Source organism: Thalassophryne amazonica, chromosome 22, assembly GCF_902500255.1.
Source record: "Thalassophryne amazonica chromosome 22, fThaAma1.1, whole genome shotgun sequence".
Taxonomy (NCBI): domain Eukaryota; kingdom Metazoa; phylum Chordata; class Actinopteri; order Batrachoidiformes; family Batrachoididae; genus Thalassophryne; species Thalassophryne amazonica.
The window spans coordinates 12,484,819-12,508,493 of NC_047124.1; the positions used below are offsets into that span (position 1 = coordinate 12,484,819).

At 41.8% G+C, this 23,675-nt stretch overlaps 1 protein-coding gene across 1 annotated transcript in view; it reads right to left on the minus strand.

The window, feature by feature from the left end:
- The window catches only part of chst11 (carbohydrate (chondroitin 4) sulfotransferase 11), a 103,189-nt gene that overhangs the window by 20,066 nt on the left and 59,448 nt on the right, over nt 1–23,675 (minus strand). The window contains 1 exon segment of the mRNA XM_034163558.1: nt 6,304–6,389. Coding sequence (XP_034019449.1) covers nt 6,304–6,389 — 86 coding nt within the window.

Here is a 23,675-nt window from a genome sequence, read left to right on the forward strand (position 1 = left end):
AACTAAGAGAATATTTAGAGAAAAATCGTGCAAATGGTGATACAAGCACCAAAGTTGGCACAAATTTCTTTAGACATTACTCTTTTGAACAAACCGACTGGCCACTTGAATTTTCAATAGGCGGCCAGTTAGGGTCAATTGAATAATTACACAGGGGTCAAAATTGAAAATGCTCAAATCATTTTGAAAGCTACACCACATTATTTGTCTGATTGTAAAGATTCCAAAAAGGTATAGTTTGGACTATCTGTGAGTGAATGATAAGGAGTTATGGCATAAAAACAGCAAAAATGGTGACAAAGGTCAGTTTCAGTTTGTACAGGGGTCAAAAGTTAAAGTTGCTCCAATTTTGGTAAAAAAAAAAAAAAAAAAAAATGATGCAAATTATTAGTTGAGGTAACAGGGTTTTAAAAAGGAATAGTTTGGAACATGTGTCAATCAAATGGACAGTGACCTTGTTTGACCTTTACTTTGGAGACCAAACATTCAACACAATCAAAACTATTCCATTTATTAATCCTATTAGCTCAACCAATAATTTGCATCACTTTTTACCAAAATTGAAGGAACTGTAACTTTTGACCCCTGTACAAACTGAAACTGACCTTTGTCACCATTTTTGCTCCTTTTACCCCGTAACTCCTGAACATTCAGTCATAGATAGTCCAAACTATACCTTTCTGGAATCTTTACGATCAGACAAATAATGTGGTGTAGTTTTCAAAATGATGTGAGCATTTTTAATTTTGACCCCTGTGTAATTCTTCAATTGACCCCTACCTGGCCACCTATTGAAAATTCAAGTGGCCAGTCGTTTTTTTTCAAAGAGTAATATCGAAGGAGTATTTGTGCCACCTTTGTTGCTTGTATCACCATTTGCATGATTGTTTCAGTTATCTGCTGCACTAATCTACCTGCTGCAAAAGCACCAGTTACATGTTGTATCCTCCAGACGGGAAGAGCTGTATCGTCACTCCTCAGTCTGTTTCTGTGGAAGGTTAAGGTGTGATGAATCAGAGCCTTGAAGCCAAACATCTGCTCCGCTGTGTCATAAATAATGAAATAACCTGATGCAATGAATTTGTGCAACATAAAACCAAGAGAAATTGGTGTAAAAAATTTATGCTCCTTGAAAAATGTTGAAATATCCAGAGAGAGATGAGGTTCAGTGAGGATCCTCAGGTGGATTTGAAGTGGACACTGCTTGAATGCTGTCGCAAACGAGCTTATTAAGCCGCAACCGTGAAACAATTTTCCTGTGATCAAAATCACAGCATTAAACTCTCCGGTCTTCGACTGCTGCTTACAGTTTATCTTCTCAGTGTGCAAAAACAGAGCACTCTGCGTAAATCCTATTGTTTTCCTCCATTCGCCTCGTTCCATCAGGCCGGTTTGCGCGCAGCCTCCAGAGAGAGACGGAGACAACAGGAATAAAGCCGCCTCCTCTAAATCCCTTTGTCTTTAAACCGTAAGGGACTTATCCGCCTTCCCACACTCACATCTTAAACCCACACCCACGGTGTGCGGCTCTGCTGGTTCTACAGCAGAGCATCATTCTTGCAGCTCCTTCGGCTTCTTTTTTTTTTTTTTTGCTGCAGGTGAAAGGTGCAACATTAAGTTTCAAGTCCTGTCGGTCTGTCGCTGTGCTCCCAAATAATCATGCAGGAAGTGTCAATGTCAATGCAGGGAGGACAGAAAGTGCAAGTACATACATAGTTTATAGGCTATGCTTTACTTGAAACCACAAAACATATACGTTCTCCAGAATTTAAGTATTTATGAGATTTAAGGCTACAAATAAGACTTTTGTCTTCTTATCTTCCTATTCTTTTAGGATGGTCATCCTTACTTAGGGAAATGATGTTCCAGAGTGTCGCAGTTTCTGGGTTTTGCGTTTATCCTGGATCAAGACTGAGATCCAGGCTTTCAATGACTTCCTGAACTTGGCCATCAGAAGTGTATCTGTATGCGGCGAAAGTGTCAAACTTGTAGAGACATGCACTTATCCAAACAGTGGCATTCATATCTCAGGATTCTCAGCCTTTGAGATTGACAGGCGACTGGGAAGCCAATATCTTTGTAGGAGAATGACGGTCCATGGTTGGGGTCCTGGTGTTTTCTGTCTTACTATATTGTTATGAGACCTGGATGCTAACCAGTGCCCTAAGGCAGTGACTGGATGTATTTCGTACCAGATCTCTTCTAAGGGTCATTGAGTAACGCTGGACTGATGTTATGTCAAACAAGCAGCTACTTAGCAGAATAAGAATATCACTTGCAATGTGAGGTACCATTCGCTTTGACATTTTAGCCATCTGGACCAGCATCCAGCATGTAGGTGCCTCAGTGTTGAGGACCACAGTGGCTGGAGAAAGCCAAGGGAATGCCCACATTTCGCCTGGCTGCAGCAACTAGATGGCTACTTTTGAGACGAGGTGATTGACATTCAGGACCCAAGACATGTAGCAGATGTGGCAACGCACAGAACCAAGACATGCTCCCACACCTGGCCTGAGCATGCTCTACCACCCCACCAAGTTTCAAGAAAATTGACTAAGTTTTGCAGTGAACCTGGTGACCAAACAGTGAACTAATCAACATCCATGGGTGAAAACATAACTTCCATGGTGGACGATATAATAAGAACACAAGAGCAGAAGTACATTATTTGAAGAAAGATTACTGGGTATTCCCAAGCTATTTTTTTTTTTTAATCTCATGCCGATTTAGAAGTTGAAATAAACACACTTAGCTAGCGCCTCTGGGATGAACTACTTTTAAATTATTATTAATATTATTATTTGGGATATGGTAGTGTCACCTCACCGTAAGGTCATGTGTTTGAACCTGACATTTCTCTGTGAGCTTTGGAGTCTTCAGGTTGTGTCCAGGTACTCCAGCATGCAGATTAAGCATTGTCCCTTAATTTCTGTAGTTGTGAATGATTGTCTGTACCCCACACCCACCATTGAAGAAGAAAACGCAGACTAGCTAAAATATTCTAAAACCATCCACGCTCCGAAGGCCTACAAATCAAACAGCTTCTCATTATGACACAGGGACACGTTTCTCCTGACCACTACGGCCCCAATGCGCCGTGTCAGAGTTTACTCTGGCTGCAGTAACACCCCGCTATGCACACATAAACATATCAATGAGACTTTACAAGAGAGAGAACTAGTGGAAAAATCCTTCATGGAAAATTAGACCAAGGCGAGTCCATGCACACCTGGTCTAATTCTGGCTATCTAAAAGCACTTAAAGCCTCCCGTGTACTTTAAAAAGGTGCACAGTGATGAATGTCCTGCAGAGGAAAGACAAACTGGGAAAAATGCTAGACAGACAGACGGAGACCGAGACAAGGTGGGGAGAGACGGTAAAGAGCAAGGAAGCCAGAGTGGTGGGGGATAAAGGATAGTAGGGTGGAAGGACAGAGACAGCCCAGGGTTGGATACAGAAGAATGAGACGGGTAGACAGTGGGTGATAGATAGTGAGGACACTGGTGATGAGCGAACAGAAGAGACGCACAAAATGTCCAATCCATCACACTGATAGCATCACCTCCAGCAGTGTCTTCCTGTCTCACTCTTCTCTTCAACTGCTGCACCAAACTGCTCAAAGACCACAGACACACTGAAGGCCTCTATAGCCCATAAATAAAATGCATTTGGGGGAAGGACGTGGCGAAAGGTGCAAGACGCTCCTGTACAGTGGCGTTCCAACACTCTGAGTGGCTACAAGAGAACCCATTAGCACCATGAAGCTTGCACTGACAGGTTTAAAAATAAAATGGGTCAAGTGACCCTGATTACCCTGAAGTAATTTTTGACCAAATATAGTGAAAGTGGCATTAAGTCAGTCATTTGTATGTATTTATCTGAAATGTTCACCCTTCTGGGGGGGCCCACCAGCATTCTTTTGGAATGTCCAACTTCCCATGCCCAGACAGTCCCGCAAGGAATGTCTGGACAAAAAGTTTAGGAACATTCATGGAACAGTTTGAGAGAAAATCTTAGGACATTGATTTATTTATTTATCTATTTATTTTGCCCTTCTGGGGGGCCATGGGGGGGGGGGGGGGGGCTTTAAATTGATTAAACAGTCAATGAAAATCTTTGGGTATTTTGACACTGATTCAAGGAATCTATATGCAGAATTATAGACACTGTTACTGAGTAGTTTTTCAGCAACAGATTCAGAAGTGTGCAAGGTTTCAACGGTTTCCAATGGTTTCTAGATAAGCTCAGATGCATTCTGAGCATCCAGAACAGTAATTTTAATTTTTTGAGAAGACCATAAAGTGGACACTATTTGACTTATACAATTTGAAACTTTGGCTTTTTTTTTTTCTCAAGATTTTGTTTTTGCATAAGTTTGAAAAAAACAACAGATCATAAGTTTAAGATAAATTACTTATCATGAATTTAATTTTCGAAGTGGCACTAATGACAACACTCATACTGAACATAATTTCACTTGCATAGACTGATTTTGGAGATCAAGCAATAATTGCAGATGGGCTTTCTGAGGTCCCAGATAGCTTTTCTGATTTCCTTTTCTAACTTGCAGAATTTAGTAAATTAGCATATGGTCCATTGATACTTATGTGCAGACAGTAGTCCCTAGAGGCAACTATTTTTGGTTTCAAATCTGGGCAAATGCAGTCCCAGAAAATTCCGAATATGACAAACAAGAAACAGGTGTTGGAAACAAGTCAATGCTGCTAAAAATACAAACTTGCAGGAACAAATATACTATTCTGACATGGTTTTGCACATAAGACTGGCATAGCATGTTTCAAGTACACACATATATGTCAGAAGGTGCGGGGGACATACCATATTCTGTCCCCCCTGGTTGAAAAGGTGGGGGGACACGGAAATTGCGCCCATGGAAATGTGCAAAATGTCATTGTGTCTCTTTTGGGGGCCCTTCGAACAATTCAAGGACAATGACAGTTTTCTTGACTGCAGGCAGCCTGTGAAAAAATCTTTCTGCAAAATCAGAGAAAAAAAATGATTGAACAGACTTTCTACACTAAATCGAACATTGTGACATTTTTTTTTTTTGCCTATCTTGGCAGCCCCACAGGGATTCAATCAGAAAGTCCAGTTTACCCCGAGAAGTGTTTGTACCAAATTTCACAAAAAGTCTTTGAATATATTTTCTGCAATAAATCAAACAATGTGAAAAATGGTGTTTTTCCATGTGTGAATCTTGATGCCATTAGTTTTTTGGACCTCGGTCCATCAGACTAAAAATCTATAACACTGTAAAATTGTTGATGTTTTTGTGGTACTTTGTCACCATTGTGCATTTTGGTGGAAATCCTGGGTGACATTGCAGAAATCGTGTGACATCTCGTGTGTTGCAGCCACAGAAAGTAAAAACCAAAATGAATAGAGCTAGAAGGACAGGAACACGGATAATCCCAGCATGGTGCCAGTGGGTTAGCAGTGGGGGTGTGCTGATCCTAAAGTACCCTCAGACCTCGTCACCTCTCTCTCTCTCTCTCTCTCTGCGCTCTGCACAATAAAGCAGAAAAGCCATTAAACGCAGAAGCTGTAATAATGCTTTAATTTCATACAGGCAATTATGCACTTATAGCAGGTGTCAAATGGTGGTGATGTCCATCTCGTGATGCTCGTGATTTTCAAATAAATGAAGTGAGGCTCCACTGAACAGACACTGACAGCGTAATAACTGTTCTGCTATTCAGTGAAGACAAGAAAACTAACTCTTGATGATGCAAACGCTTATCGAGGTTGTTCAATCTTTTTTGTGCTTGGGAGACGAATTCCACCCAGCAATAAGAAAAAAAAGTGCTGGCCTGAAATGGTCTGTTTTAGACCCTTTTGTGTATGTCACAGAAATCGATCTTGTCGGCTGTGGACTGGAGGGGGCGTGGCTGGCAGCAGCTCCTTTTCATTTAAAGCAACAGGCAAAGAAACAGGTTATTCTTTGAGTCATTCAACGTTTCAGAAAACCTTGTGTTGGTGTGTTCACGGTATTTTAGCAACAAATCCTATACAGGACATGAGGTCCGTCAGGCAGGTGCTTATCCCCGGTGTGCAGGTTAACAGATATCCACTGAGCAATATATTCCACATTTGGGAATAAAAATCTAAACACAATCGAGGAAACAGGCTGCAGGGGGTCACACTTGTTAAACCAAAGCAAGGGACAGAGGTTATAGGGTCAGATCTCTCCCGGCTGAGTGTGGATGAGATACTAAATATGAAGATGATTATGAAAGATAGAGATGGAAGAGCAGAAGTCATGTAGGTGTGGTAGCTTCTGACCTGTGTGGGGTTGTAGAGCTCCTGCAGGGCGTTACGAGATCCTTTCCGACAGCAGCCGTCCACCACAAAAGGGTTCCTCCGCATTACTACAATAAAAAAAAAAAAAACAAGACAAAGACAGACTCGAATAAGACGTGAACCCTTTCACAAAAAATACAAAGAGAGCAAGAAATTGGGGACAATCATGTCTTTTTCAGATATCTAGCTATACCTTCAGCAACTCTTATCTTTACTGACATGGGAGCATGTGGTCCATAAAAATGACTGGACAGAACTAAAATCACAGAGAAACCCTGGTAATAATTACACTGCCCCACATCCAAATGTGAAAAGAATCCTGTCTGAATTGAGCTTTTAGCACTCTGTGAATTTGTGGTGAAGGAAATTTACATCAAATTACACCAAAACTGAATTTAATGCTCGAGTTCTTTTCATTGCCTAGAATTGAAAATAGGTCATTTAAAAAAAAAAAAAGAATTTATACTCAACAAAAATATAAACGCAACACTTTTGGTTTTGCTCCCATTTTGTATGAGATGAACTCAAAGATCTAAAACTTTTTCCACATACACAATATCACCATTTCCCTCTAATATTGTTCACAAACCAGTCTAAATCTGTGATAGTGAGCACTTCTCCTTTGCTGAGATAATCCATCCCACCTCACAGGTGTGCCATATCAAGATGTTGATTAGACACCATGATTAGTGCACAGGTGTGCCTTAGACTGCCCACAATAAAAGGCCACTCTGAAAGGTGCAGTTTTATCACACAGCACAATGCCACAGATGTCACAAGATTTGAGGGAGCGTGCAATTGGCATGCTGACAGCAGGAATGTCAACCAGAGCTGTTGCTCGTGTATTGAATGTTCATGTCTCAAACCATAAGCCATCTCCAAAGCTGTTTCAGAGAATTTGGCAGTACATCCAACCAGCCTCACAACCGCAGACCACGTGTAACCACACCAGCCCAGGACCTCCACATCCAGCATATTCACCTCCAAGATCGTCTGAGACCAGCCACTCGGACAGCTGCTGGAACAATCGGTTTGCATAACCAAAGAATTTCTGCACAAACTGTCAGAAACCGTCTCAGGGAAGCTCATCTGCATGCTTGTCGTCCTCATCGGGGTCTCGACCTGACTCCAGTTCGTCGTCGTAACCGACTTGAGTGGGCAAATGCTCACATTCGCTGGTGTTTGGCACGTTGGAGAGGTGTTCTCTTCACGGATGATGCGAAGGAGATGTGTTGCACTGCATGAGGCAAATGGTGGTCACACCAGATATTGACTGGTATCCCCCCCCACTAAAACAAAACTGCACCTTTCAGAGTGGCCTTTTATTGTGGGCAGTCTAAGGCACACCTGTGCACTAATCATGGTGTCTAATCAGCATCCTGATATGGCACACCTGTGAGGTGGGATGGATTATCTCAGCAAAGGAGAAGTGCTCACTATCACAGATTTAGACTGGTTTGTGAACAATATTTGAGGGAAATGGTGATATTGTGTATGTGGAAAACGTTTTAGATCTTTGAGTTCATCTCATACAAAATGGGAGCAAAACCAAAAGTGTTGCGTTTATATTTTTGTTACTAGCACGGCCGCTTCATTGTAAATAGTTAATCTTGATTCCAAAATTGCATCAGTTCATTTTGTCATTTATTTATTCACTGCCACAGTAAATAGAAAAAACGCTTTCAATCAATATGTTCGAACTATATTAATTTGGCATCTCGAGGCTGTACAATCAGGAAAAAGAGGGACATCCAATAGTATGTCAAGAAGCAGGCCCACAGGGCCAAATCACAAAGTGAGTACCTTCGATAGCAGATGACAGATGATGGTGAGGAAGAAGAAAAGACATCATGGAAGACCAGACGGGGACATGAGATGTACTCCTGGCAGAGAGGACGAGGCTGTCATCAAGAAATACCACCAACATCTAGTAAAGGCTAAGCTGAAGGATAGTACAGTGCAAGAACAGGCCCTGAGCACCAGGTCCACAGAGGCAGGGGTCAACCATAGCAGACAGGACCTGATGCACAGACTGTGCAAAGACACTCCTGAGATAGCACATAGTGGCATGGTCAAACATGCAAGCTGGGAAAACATACACTGCCAAGTAGCTGGGACAATGTACAGGAACATCTGTACCAACTACAGATGGGAGGGTCTAAAGTCCAAATGGGAAATGCCAACAAAGGTGGTTAGGAACAGCAGAGTTAAGGTAGTGTAGGACATCAAGTCCCAGACAAACAGGTGGTTGACAAGGAGCAGAAAAAGGGATGTTGTGGTAGAAGTAGCAATTCCAAGTGATGGCAATAAACAGCATGAGAAGACTGAGAAGGACCAAGAGCTGGAAGAAGTCAAAAAGATGTGGAAGGTGATGGTCACAGTGGTGCCAGTGGGGCCATGCCCTCCAAACTGGGAGAATGGTTCCAACATCTCTGTCTCTGTAGACTTTTTTTTTTTTAACTGGGACTTTTTAAAGCTCATTTTTGCATGAATATATGTTAATCATTAATGGAAACGGCCTTTAATCGAGTAATCTCACAACATTTATGGATCTTTAGCCAGATAAAGAAGCCACAGATCTCCACTGAATAAGGTTTGCCACATCTTTTATTGTGTTCCTTTAAAAATAGAACAATGGACTGACTCCCTGTGCCACTATATTAAATTCCTTTGACTCATGAAATATTGAAATCTCATTCTTTATCTTGTTGTGGACTCTGTGGCCCTTTCTCACAGGCACCACTTTGGAACTGGTGCTTTAAAAAAAAAACTCCAGCAAGTCGGAGGCAGAAAGCTATTGGGATAAATAATGAGAGCAGTGACTATATGCCAAGGGCGAAGCCACAGTTCAGCATTTGTTTGGCTGGAGCTCAGCTCTTTGCACAACTCGACACAGAGCAGTAGCTGCTGGCAGCGGCTCAGTTGCAGCAGCCGGCGCTCCACCCCTACCAACACACCGTCTCCAAATACTCAGGATGGAAGAGCGCTGAAGGACGGCGCAGGACCGACAGGAAAGAAAATGAACTGCTAACGATGCAGCCAACGATTTAATGGGAGTTTGTTGGAAATGTCGTCCACCTCACGGTCACATGTTTCCCCTCACAAAACCTGATAATGAGATGGACAAGTGATGCATTTCCATCAGTCAACTCAACTGCTACAGCTGAAATACTCTGGCAGTGACCCTGAAGAGCTGTTTGCAGTCAGGTCCATTTGGACAATGCCGCAATTTCTGCAATTTTGCTTCTGTGCACCACCACAATGGAGCTTAAATAAAACAATCAAGATGAGCTTGTGTGTGCAGATGTTTAGCATTAATTCAAGGGGTTTAAAAATAGTCTCAAATCCTATATGTGTGCATGTTCCGACCACACTGTCTTTCATAAAACGGGTTTTGAAGAGCAAATTTGCACATTTGCTCTTCAAAACACAGAATCCACATCCACTTATTCCCCACACCCGCACGCAGGTTTATAATTGTGGTAACCACAAACATCTCAGACTGTCTCTGGTCTGAAGCTGGTATTACCATGATGTTTTCATATCTTATGTGCGACAAGCAGGTGGGGGGGGGGGTTGGCTGCCACCAGACCTAGGCTTTGCAAATGCAAGAAAGTGACAAACATGCACATTTCAAGCTACATGTGCCTTCCACTACACCTGCTCCTAATTTTCACCATGCAAATGATGATATTATTGCCTGGAACAATCCCAGACATGTCCAGCAGGTGATACTGTTGAGCTGGTGGCAGATAGGTTAGGTCTGGGAACATGAGCTGGTGCATCAAACCAGAGCATTGCTTGTTCTGGATGGCAACCACCCAGGCAGATAACCAGTACGTCCCCAACTCTCAACAGTAATCGTCTGTCTGTTATAGCCAGGCGAAGCAGGGGAATGTCCTAGGCTTTCTCCAGCTGCTGGATCATGTGTGCTGGATCATGCCCAGATAAAGCACCACGTGGCTAAAATTACAAAACTGATGTTCCATCACCATCCAAGATAGTCCTCATTTGAGTCTCCCTAAGCAACTGCTTATTTGACACAGTTCTTCCAGCAGTACCTGAGGATCCTCTAAAGAGACCTGGAACCAAAGAAATCTAATCATTTTAGCTCAACAGATTGTGTCCAAGTCTCACAACCATACAGTGGCACAGGAAGCACCAGTCCAGTGACCTTGACGCCACAAGCTCTTCCCGGGCATCTCCTGATCTCAAAGGCAGAAGACCCAGAGATGTATGTCACTGCCAAGATAAGTGAATGTTTCTACAAGTCTTCAACACTTTTGCTGCCTTTGATGGCCAAGTCCAGGAAGTTTATTAAAAGCCTGGACCTCAGTCTTGATCAAAGATGGCTGCAAGCTGAGACAATCAGATTCTTCGCTCAGCTTCTCAAGTGCTGCAGTCAAGGCATTGATCATGCAAAGATCATACCATTGTCCACACTGTTGCCAAAGTATAGGAATTTTGTAAGATTTCCCAACACAAGTCAATAAAGGCTGATTTCACAGACTTTTTTATTATTAAGTCCTTGTTAAAAGTTGAAGTGAGTACGTTAAGGTGCACGCTTGCCGTAAATAAACCCATTGCCTGGTTATTAATCGGAATGCTTCTGTTGGCCCAAACCAAATCCACTAGCAGGGCCTCTTGGGAATGAAGGGAGCGCTTGTTAGCGTAACGAGCCCCAACAGACAGCCGTAACCTTCAAACGTTAAGGGAAGGAGAATGGCGGCCCAGGATGCCTTTACACCCTCTACTCACATGCACATGCACGTACTAACTAATCATGGACACACATACCGAACATGATTGATAACCTTGTTGTGAAAGCAGGCCATTAATAATGCAGCTCGGCACTGTGGCTTACAGCAAGTGATGTACACAGGCAATTACAGCTTCCTCGGTGGACGAGAGCTTTTCATGCAACACAATCATGATGATACATTTGCTGCAACTCATGCAGTTGTCCCACGTTGCTGAATCAGCAGAGCGCTGGAGGTGCAGCTCGGCATAATGACGACTGGGTCCTAATCTAGGTCCGTGTGTGGCTGCAGTGAACGGCGCAGACGGAGCAGAGATCTGTCGTCGTACCCGCGTGGTAGCACCAGGCACTAATGACAATGGAAATCCAGTTAAACGTTCCTCTGTGCTCAGTGTGAACACCCACAGGTCGAGTGCTGCCAGCCAGCGATCACTATGGATGAGTCACATTAGGGTTGCTGCACAAATCAAGTTCGATCACCTGCACGCTGCAACAACAGCTGAAACTTTGATGACATCTGCATATTACAGAGCATCCAGAAAGTATTTACAGTGCTTCACTTATTCCACATGTTGTGTTACAGCCTTATTCCAAATAGAGTAAATTCATTGTTCCCCTCAAAATTCTACTCACAACACCCCATAATGACAACATGAATAGTTTTTTTTTTTTTTTTGGCAAATTTATCAAAACTAAGAAATCACATGTACATACATATTCACACCTTTGCTTAATACTGGGAGCAAAGGTGCTTTCTTTTGCCATTTTCTCTCACTTTTGTGGGATACGGAGTTGGGCTTCCATTATGTGGACCTGCCTTCCATTCCCAGTCACACTGCCTGTGCATGGACAAAACACTTATTCTGCATTGTGCTGAAGCAACCAGCGCTAAATAGGTACTGGTATTTGCTGGGGATGTAACGTGCAATGGGCTGGCGTCCCAACCATGGGGAGTCATAGACACTCATCTGCTTTGTGCTACGGAATCCTGAGATAAACACCAGCATGAATGGGCTACAGAGTCTACGTAGGACTTGGTTTTACTTCTTCACACTAAAAATGTGTGCACATTTAAATTTAAATTCACATTCCAGCCCAAACACCAGCAGTCCACTCCATCTCCGGTATGTACCCTGAGGGTGAGACGAGCTCCGTGTTCTGCACAAATATTCATAAACTGCTGCACTCATTCTATTCAGCTTTCATCAGCCTGAGCAGGGACACAGTCAGGCTGACAGTCCTCCCCGTCGCCATCCTCCTGCTGCTCTGAATTCTCCAAACAAACCAGGAAGCAGAAAATAAGAACCTTCCAGCTCCATTCAACAAGCAAGCCAACAAGCGGGGCTCTTTGTCATCGAGTAAAAACCAGAGGGAACACTTTAAGTGCTTCCAAATAAAACCTAATGCCAGCACGCTGCTTCCCAAAGAAATAGCACTTTTAAATTAAGTGGTACAGCACTTGGGAAGGTCATAAACAGACAGACTTCACAATTAATTTAAGAACATTGAACAAAATGTCTTCTCTTGCCTTTGAAAGGAAGAAAGATAAAAATATATATACAAATCGGAGCGCCGCCCAAAACCACTGCCAAGTAACGAGATTCTCGGAAAGCTGAAGCTATAGCTACAAGCTATAAATCACAGGCAGCAGACAGCGACAAATGCCACAGGACAAAGAAGGTTTTGAGCCCAAATATCACGTTCAGATTTATTTTTGAACATCATCCACAAGTGGTGCTGCTGCATCTTAGTCCTTGATGCATAGAAGGTTCCTCATGAAGAAAGTCCATTATGAATTCAGCCAGCTGCTTTGAGATGTGGCATTTTGGACTGTTGATAACAAACAGCCTCAGCATCCCAAAAAACTCCACATCATCACTGTTCCAGAAGATGAAATGAGTTTGAGGTTTCCCCAACCAATAAGTGGTTCACCAGCTCAGAGCTGGAGGCTGCCAGACCTGAAATGTGCAGAAGGCACCCTTAAAATAACTGAGATCAGCTGTGTAAAGTACTGCTGCTGCAGACAGTAAAGCCAAATGTGTAAAGCTGCTGCTCATAATTCACTTCCCTGAATGTGCCTCATAATAAAAATAATTTTAATGTAGAAGCCGCAACAGCCACAGATCAAAACCTTTTATTGTGAAAGTCAGAAGGTCACTGTCACACACAAGGTGCTTTGAAACATTGCAAGTCCAAACTGATTCTGCTGCATATGTGTCACAGCCCGAGAAAGGAGAGCAACTCAAAAAGATGACTGCCAACATTTTTGCGAGATAATTCCTGTAGGTGTCCTCTGTGCAGAGAACATGTCTTTGGATTCTCAGTTGGAGAACAGAGGGGTTTGGTGATGCCGATGGTCCACGTCTTTAAGGTTGGGTTCTGGTGCATCAATCCTCCCAGACAGAACCCCTGACATCAAATTTTACTTGTTTCCTTTTTTTTTTTTTCCATAGCTGCACATCAAGCATCACTTCTTGAGGTCAGTTAACACTTTCCAATTCAGATATTTGATGCCAGCACAGTATTCCGATGTTCCCCCGTTCTCTTGACTATTTCCTATCTCCAGCGTTCAAAAGCTTGTATCAAATGCCAAAACGAGTTGCCAGATAAAAAGCAAAGAACGCAGTTAGTCATCTGAAGAGGCAGAACAAATGTGTGCCAAGTTTTATTTATCTTGCATCATCTCCCACATTTCTTCCATGTTTGTTTCTGTCTGTTTTTATTCTTTTCGACACATTATAAAACTTGCGAGTGTCTTTCCAAACACTGACAGCATCCTAAATACAGTATGCTGAAGCTGATTTATTTATTTATTTTTTGCTGGAATTGCATTGTTTAAAGTCAGCAGTACTAGAACCTTAACGCCCTTCTATTCCTTTGTGTTGTACAAAAGAAGCATTGCTGCCACTGTGCTATATTTCCTGAGCTTTTAATTACACGCAAAGCTCCCTAAAGACAACGGCACCACGCTCAAAGGCCAAAAATCACACACATCTGCCGCCATCTATCAGCGAAGGATTACGTGCCACCGGAGGAAGATTAATTTGTCACTAATCTTACCTACATGGCGGGAGACGGAGACGATCGACCTCACGCTGCACCGCCTGGACGGCAGGCACCGAGGGTGATTGATTAGGGCTTTGAATTAATGTATGTCTGTTTGCATTTGGCGGGAGGGGAGGTGAGATTATCACTCCCCTACAAGAGGAGAAGATAATCTGGATTTAAATAAACAATGGAAGCAATGCAGGGAAGCTGCGATACAAGTGATTAGCAACTTCATTTAACAAACCTTAATGAGAAGTCGGTAAGTGATTTCCCGAGCGTGTTTGTGTAAAACCAATCAAGTCGCCAGAGATGATTGGCTGCTTGTGCTCAGTCTAATCTCCTAAATGATGATTAGTGACACGAAGATAACACACAAGCATTTAAGACTCAATTAAGACTCTTACAATCTTCAAACAGCTTTTGGAAAATCATTCACTGAAAAGTAGCAAAATGTTGCACATTTTTCCAATAACACATCATTCATCAAAGCTGTTTTTTTAATCTTCCGCTGAATTCGACATGCCCCAGACGAGCCAGCTCCAAAGAAAAATGCAAGCCATTTGCAAATCTTTCAGGTCTCAGAATGCTGACTCTTAAGTGTGACTCTTTAAAAGACGAGTTCCAGAGGAAACACTAATGATCATTCCCTCCTTGGCGATGCACCGTTTTCTGCCAGCTCCAATCAGAAATGAACCGTTTTACTTAAACTTGGTGGAAAACTAGACCTTGGGTTCAAAAAACTTTATTCCAGAGCTGAAAATAGGATCATTTGTCATTATCGATTTCTTCTTTATTTTCCATTGAATTTATTTGTGTTTTATGCAATAAAATGTCAGGAAATAGTGTTCTATGAGAATTTCCCAGCTCAGGTCTTCAAATATCCTGTCTTGGCAGGTCAAGTCTGGGAGCTTGTGTTGGTCACATGCATTGATGTATCCACTTCATCACAGAACTTCACCAGGTCCTGGATGGCAACTAGCCAGGCAGACAACGATCCTTTCCCACTTCTCAAATGTAAAGATCTGCTACAGCCAGGCAACATGCGAACGTCCTCTTGGCCTTCTCCACCTGCTAGGGTTTTCAACACTGAGACATCTACGTGCTGGATCACACCCAGAAAAATGCACCACATGGACAAAATGCAATCAATACTCCTCATCAGTCTCCCCAAGTAACCATTTGTTTCACACACATTCATTGCAGTTTTGCCTAAGAATCCTCTAAAGAGATCTGGTACCAAAGGCATCCAGTCATCACCTTAGGTCACTGATAAGCATCCATATAGAAATACCAAAAAAAAAAACCCAAAAAAAACAAAAAACAGGAAGCCTAAAGAGTTGGAGCTGTGTACTCCTTCAAAGGTATCAGCATCACAAACACATCTGTCCAGGGACCTCCTGACTCAATCTGCTCTAACGTGTGTCCCAACCTCAGGTTAAGCACCCAGAGGCAAGAATGTCAATGATGAGATAAGTGATCATCTCTACAAGTTCGACATTTATGCTACACAGAGATACACTTCTGATGGTCAACAAGGACAATCAAAAACCCAGGAACTCTGATTTCTCACTCAGTCTCTCAAGTGCTTCAAATTTTCTGGCAAACAGTCCAAAATGTAAATACACTAGGGCTGCAAATAAGCAGTATTTTCATTGTTTAATCTGTGAATTGTTATTTCAATTAATCAATTAGTTATTCGATCCATAAAATGTAAGAAAATGGGGGGGGGGGGGGGGGGATATTGGTCAGTGTTTCCCAAAGCCAAAGATGATGTGCACAAATGTCTCGTTTCTTGTTAACCTGAAGATATACAATTTATCATCAGAAGATTCTAAAAAAAATCATATTTAAGAAGCTAAAATCAGAGAATTTGTACATTAAAATACAGACAAACAAACAAACCTCAAAATGATTACAGTGGAACCTCGAATTTGGAACGACTGTCTTTACGAACAAATCGGTTCATGAACATATTTTTTGAACTTTTCCAACAAAGTCTTGGTGCATGAATACCTCCGGTACATTAGGTGGCAGTAATGTACCATGTTGGGTTGCAATCCGCCAATAAACTTGAAAGACGAAGGGTTGTTTTTGTTTTGTGTTTGGGTGTTTATTAGATCATATTTTTGGTGACTGCGCAGTGGTTTTCCTAACGGTTTACTTTGTTGTGGACATTAACAGTTATGAGCTGCATATTTTTCCAGTAATCATACATTAAGTGGAGCTAATGAATTAAGCTACCGACAGCTGCTAAAAGTGCTAACACTGTTAGCATATAACATTAAATCCGACCAGGGTTTCCCTGCAACACCTGGAGTAATCTGTCTTATTGTGCAGTGAAATGTCCTAACGGACAGTAACATCCGTCCCCTTCACCATCCACACCATCAAGTCTATTCTGTGCAGGTAAGATGAAATTAAATTGTCTGTTTTATTATTATTACTGTATAGTATTTTGTATAGGATACTATGCATATCCTTTGTATTTTGTCTGCCTTTTAATCATGAAATGCTGTTAAAAAGGTAAAAACACAGTGTTCTTTTTGGGGCCAGCAACAGATTAATCCATTTTACTTTTTTTTCTTTTTTAAATGGGAAAATTGGTTTTGATTTAAGAACAACATTTAGGAACCAATGAAGTTCTAAAACCGAGGTTACACTGTACGCAATTTTCAAAATAGGTGGTGATTAATTTGAAAATCAGTTGAGAGTCAATTAATTGGTTAATCACTGCAAGTCAAAAATGTACTGAATTTACCAACAAATTTGCACTAAAACATGTTCCGTGTGCAACTTCTCCCGTCCCGTATACAGAATGTCATGCATTGCGACAGTCTCGAACGCAGAATGTGTCATGTATCATGGAGGCTCATTGAACTGTGTGTACTATAAAGCTCATGCAGACATGCACGATTGTGCATGTTGCCTTCTGTAGATTGCTGCTGAGAAACACTGTTGGTAAAGGCACACAGAAGTTACATACACTGGCCTTCGTATGGTGTTTTTGTGTAGGCGTGCGGGAAAAAAAAATCAAAGTCTGTGCCTCGATTACAGCAATCCGTTTAGAAGCAGCATATATGAGTTCCCGACCTTGACAGGTGTCACCTACCAGATGGTAATGATTATGAAATCATTAAAAAGGAAGAGGAGCAGTCAGAACTGCACGACGACACCTGCAGTGTCACTGCTTGCATGTTTGAGAACAGATATGAAGGGCAACTCTGAAATGGTGTTGCAGAGTAGAGGACGGATGGGTGATATTTGAATCCTTCCTAACCTACTGTACACCAGAAAAAGCAGCTCAAGGTCCACACCGTCTGATCAAATATCTTGGGTCTGCAAAATTTGGTTTTAATCACAGTGAAAGTCACAGATTGATGCATCAAACACAACACTAAGTCATCCAATCCCTACAACCATGTAGCTCGTTTGCTCCTACTCTTAAATATGACTCCTAGGACAATTCTGTGGCTTCAAGGAGACCCTTTTACACAAAGAAGACAAGTTGTGTTACCTACACACAGCACTGATGTCTCTGTTACTGGCTAAAGCACAGTTGTGCACTAGTTAGTGCGCCTGCTGTAGGTGTGCTACCGGTGTGCCATGATGCCAAGTTTCGTTACACACGATATTCATGCGGTACTGTGCATATACGAGGTGTGTTAGAAAAGTATCCGACCTTTAGATTTTTTTTCAAAAACCTGATGGATTTGAATCACGTATGCTTGCATGAGCAAACCTTGAACCTTCGTGCGCATGCGTGAATTATTTCATGCCTGTCGATTGCGTCATTTGCTTGTAAGCAGCCTTTGTGTGAGGATGGGTGGATCGTTTTTTCATTCCAAGGAAAAAGACAGAACAACTGGAGCAGTGTGACTGCATCAGATTTTGCCAGAAACTGGGCGACAGCCAGGTGGAAACCATTCGGATTATTCAGACGGCTTTCGGTGACGATCCTATGGGCGTCACACAGATTAAGGAGCGGTACAACCGGCTTAAAGACGGCTGCACAATGGTGGAGAACGCGCCGCGCTGTGGGCGGCCATCAACATGCTGAAACAACCAGATCATTTCCAAAGTGAACGCTGTGATGATGTGGGACCGTTGTGTGACTATCCAAGAAATTGTGGAAGAGGTGGACATCAGCACTTTTTCAGCATATTCCACTGTGACAGAAGATTTGGCCATGAAAAGAGTTGCAGCGAAATTCATGCCGATGGCTTCTGCACGAAGCTGATGGCGGAGCAAAAGCGCCACCGTGTTGAAGCCTCACAGGACATGTTGTGACATGCCCACCTCTTCCACAATTTCTCGGATAGTCACACGACTGAAAAGCCACCGAAAGCCATCTGAATCTTCCAAATGGTGGAAGAGGTGAGCATGTCACAACATGTCCTGTGAGGCTTCAACACAGCATGAGAGAGGCATGAAATGACCTGTGATCAAATGCATTTCCCCACCCATCACACCAAGGGGCTACTTAATTTGTCACATATTGGTGACCAACCGAACATCAAAATGTGATGAGTTGTGAGCAAGAATGTGTAGTCGACTCACGTGTCAGAATGTTAATTCACCGTTGCAACAGAGGCACATCGCTGTGCATTCACTGCAACCGGTGAATGGAGTGAATCAAACTCTGAGATAATAGAAGAATCCCTGAAATGAGGAGAAGAGGAACAAACACAGTACACAAGCAGGCAAGACAATGACAGCACCTGACAGCATATAAAGTATCGACATAATACTCCAGAAGAGGCAGACTGGAACACTTAGCATGATACAGCATAAACCCCAGCGGCAGGCGTGGAGGAGGAAAAGTGAAGAAGAAGGCTAGTCAAACACACCATGAAACACTTCGCCGTCAATGGGATGAGGGGATCTGTTACCACTACATTATTCATTCTGCAGTAACACACTGGACGTGTGCCACAACGTCCAAAGAAAACACATGTGCAATCTGAGCCCACTGCTGCTCCATGGGACAGCCAAAAGGTTTCTCCGTGATGTCACTAATGCAACACAGCCAAAAGGCGTGTAGAGATTTGATTGATGGCTGGGCTGATTTTACATGAGTGATGAGACGATTAACTTTATTATTGTGAAAACCCTGAAGCTTCAAGGTTTCTTCCATCAATTATGTGAAAAGGAGAAGACAGACAGTATTCTATTGGTGTTTAAAATTAGACTGTGTAGTTTACGGACTCTGTAAATGTTCCAGGCAAAAGGACTTTATTTGTGACTATAGACTAGGGTTGTCAAAAAACTAGAGCACTGCGCTGGTAGAACACAAACCTCCAGCAACACTAGTTTCCAATTCCATAAATTTGTACACTGGAAATGATTTTCAAGTTCAAAGTGCTGTTATAAGTGGCTTTTCATAAGCTAAAATATAATACAAAATATACATCTAAAGGGCTTTTCAATGTTGAAATCAAATATTCACTAAATCCACAACCGGTCAGATGCGGATCAAACTAAGTCTAGTCACTGAGACTGACAGTTTGCACCTCATTGTCACAAATGAGAGTGACTGAGGCACTTTTGATGGAGATACAATGCACATGTCTACAAATTCCACGATCCCGATCAAACTTTGTCAGGTGATAGTGAGTGTCAGTCTGCACCTCACTTTCAAATATGAGAGTGATTGGGCACATTTGATTAAGATATAATGCAAAATATACATTAAATGGGGTTTTCAATGTTAAATTTAAATGGCCACAAAATCTCTAATTTGTCATTCAATAAAGGATACCATCCTACATAACACTCTCAAATATGAAAGAAATTCAATCTTTTGTGACAGTTATTTTTTTTAATTCGTTCAACAATAAAAGTTTTTTCCCAAGATTTTTCCTGACTTTGACCCTTGACCTATGACCTTGAAAATTGAATCAGTTCTTGCCTATCAGGATATGAATCCTCTGTAAAAATTTCATTACAATATATGAAAAAGTGTGAGTTCCAGACTGTTCACACACAGACAAACAAACAAACAAGGGTGAAAACAGCCTCTGCGCAACATTGTTGGCAGAAGTAAAAAGTTGATAGATACTAATTGATACTAAAAATTACTATCAGATTAGAAACATTTTTGCAACACTATCGATACCATCAGTGCCATTTTCGCCTTTTCTGTTGGTAATAAAAAAATGAAAGTGGCCTAAAGAATAAAGGAATAAATTACACTGTCATTTGATGTCAAAACCGTGACCTCCAGGTCCAAAGCAGATGATTCAGATGTAGTCAGCTATGATGCAACATTACCGCTGGTAATAAAAAAAATATCACAGATCGGTGTCAGATATGGCAAATTTGCACTGTATCTCATTTAGATACCATTTCTTATTGAAGACGTGTCCTCCAGGTTTGCTAACAGCTTCATACTAATGCTATGTTCAAGACTACTTGGAGATCCCAAGTCAGAAACTTCCAAAAACTGCGTTCAACTGATCAATTCTGAAAACCATACGGATGCATTCAGTAGCATACTGAAGCTTTGTTGTCTCTTTGTTGTTTAAAAGGAACACATAAATAAGTTGTTAAATTGTGGGATTTTTGGACTACCTATGTAAAAAAATAAAATAAAATACCACAAAATATGTTCCATTTTTGCACTGTGTGAGACAACTTAAAATGGTGTTATCACTGTTGCTTCTATTTGTATTGTTATGTTTATTTTAAAACTTATGCATCTTAGTTTTTTGCCCATTTTTCCCCTGTGGTTTTGAAAATGGTATCATGTATTGAGAATTTTCCTGGGTATTGGTATAGAGTTTCAATTTCTAGTATCATGACAACCCTACTACAGAGAGACTGAGAAAGGAGGACAGTAGATGACACTGACTGTCTCCATTTCAATCTTTGATGCTGACTCACTTGAGGTTATCCACAAATAGCCATGTAAACCAGCTGACTCCCATGGATGAGAAAATATACGTAATGGCCATTTTAAAGTCTCTCTTTAATTTTACTGTTAAAAACGGTGCATCAGATTTGACTAAAATTTTCAGACCTTGATGATTCTGAATATGCAAACTAATGTTGCATTGAATTATGTCCAAATCTTGGAATCTCTCAGTTGGATCTTGTGAGTTACACGTTTCCACTGTCTCTTCCCTACATCCATGTTCAACAAATTCCAAGTCTCTGATGACCCCTGAGTCATCAACCCAGCAGCCTGAGAGGATTTTACAGCTCAACCAACTCCAACATCACCACAATGCATGCCTGCTAAACAGCACGTCATCATGAAAACTGCTCGTGAGAAAGAGTGAGGGGGTACTTGTACTTGGGAAACTTGTACAAGCAGCATACAGAAACCTTTGTACAGTTCAACAAGGTCATGTCACCCTCCAGCACGAGAACAAACTTATGAAACTGAACTTAGACCTTTAACTGCTCAGAGAACTCCATAAGGGATGTGTTCACAGGTCAACTCCTTTCCTGGTAACAGCGACCCAGACTGAGTCAAGTCTGGTCCAAATTGGGTTTGGTTTATTTGGATCGTGCTCAGGTTTCTATGACAATACCAGACTGGAAAGTTTGTTGTGCACGGAGAATTTCTTCGCCACAAAATCCACATTGGGGCAAATGTGTATATGCTCGTAGACAAATTAAAAATTTGCATCCACGAAAAATAAAAGCAAGAAAAAATTAAAAAATGGATGATTTGACTTAAATCTGTGCCTGTACATCAAAAGTCGCTCTGAAAATCCACAAGTCCATTTCGGTTCTTCTTGCAAATGTTTGGCATTTAGAAAGTTTCAACTTCCTGCAGCTTATTCCTAAAGTCATCAGCTACACAAGTTCGGGAACAAGTATGCATATCTGATTGTATTTCCGTTTGTGCTTTATCAAGTAGTCAGTGCCACGTGAAATCACATTTCTAGGTTTTTGATTACAGATTGTCTCAAGTTTCAGGTGTGACATTCGTGTATCACCAGTTTAGACGGTTTTTCCAGTTGAGACGAGTTGCACACGATTGGTAGGAAAAGGTACGTTGATTTCATATACCCTATATTAGCTCTGAAGCTCAGGCTAAGCATGTTGTTAGGTATTTCCTAAATATTTTGAAATAGTGCGTTCCTGTTGTATTCACATAATTCTAAGTTCTTATAACTACAATGTGTGTCCGTTAATCCACACACATAAGAATTGCGCAACATATTACTCATATTCTACTGACTGCAATCCATGTGCGTAATAGTAAAGTTGATCAAAATATCTTCCCCGTGCACTTAATCTTTCCAGTCTAGTGACAATACAGTGTGTCTTCTACCCGAGCGCACTCCGTATGGGTTTACAGTCTATTTTAGTCAACTCAGAACAACAGCATTTTGGACGCACTGTCAAAAATCAACCATATTTTGGGACGGAGATAATTATCCACAGGGTTAATTCTGGTTAGATCTATTAATTTTCTGGTCCTTTTCAAAGTAAGAGGAGGTACTAGGGGTGGTAAAAGACCACTTCCATCAAATGAGAGTCAAGACCAAGTCCTTAAAGGATCGAGTGCGAGTTAAAACCAGGACTTTGGAGGAGCCAAGACTGAGACTTAAAGAAGACTGTGGATTTAATTAGTTCATATTCAAAGGTGAGATATCTGTAGGGGAGACGGCCTTGCAGCGATGGCAAAAACGTTGTTGCATCCTTACACCATTTTCCAGTGTATGTTGATTCTGCGCTCACAAGGAGGTACTTGGTAAATGGTTGCAATGTGATAACAGCTTCAACAGTACAAGCGAGATGGAGGCCGCATGGACTTAATGGACCTGAAGGCTATGATGGATGGCAGGAATTCAACAAGTAATGATTGTTTATGTCCCGCCCCCTTCCCCGGGGCTCAAACAAGTACACAATTTGTGATTGAGTGGAAATGGGCCACGTGTGAAATGTGGTCAAGCGTGGAACAGATCAGTCAGAGGTGGCTGAGCGTGGAGGGGCCCGGTCACATGAGAAGGGCTGTACCGAGGCGAGGGGGGGAGGACTGGAGACCACAGGATGGAGAAGCTGCAAGGGGGAATTATGAAGAAATACAGAAATAGAGAGAGTCTGTTCTGTCTGGATACGGACCTGAACCAGTCAAAATGAACTCACTGAACCTCATCAGGCACGCCCTGTGGGACTCCAATGCACAGTCTAACACACTTATTACAGTACCACCACACACACATGCACGTGTGCGGGCACATACTAAGGACTGTGAATGAACAGACAAGAACTAAGTGAAGAAGAAAAGCGTGCTGGGATCAGACGGCGGTATCTGTTCCCCGAGGCTTGACGGCCAGCTGACAAGTTGAGCTGTCATCCACAAACTATCAGACAGACAGAATAGCAGGCGGGCTGGCAGGAACGCGTAGTGATTTGAGATGTGTTTGCAGGATGCAAGTTAGTTAAAAAACTAAAAATAAAAGACCACAAGAGGATAAACAGTTTGATCAAGAAATGATGTTTATGAATAAAAATAATAATAACCTGGAATCTTCAGAAACCATTGTATTGAATCATGTATTATAATAATAATAATAATAATAATAATTTT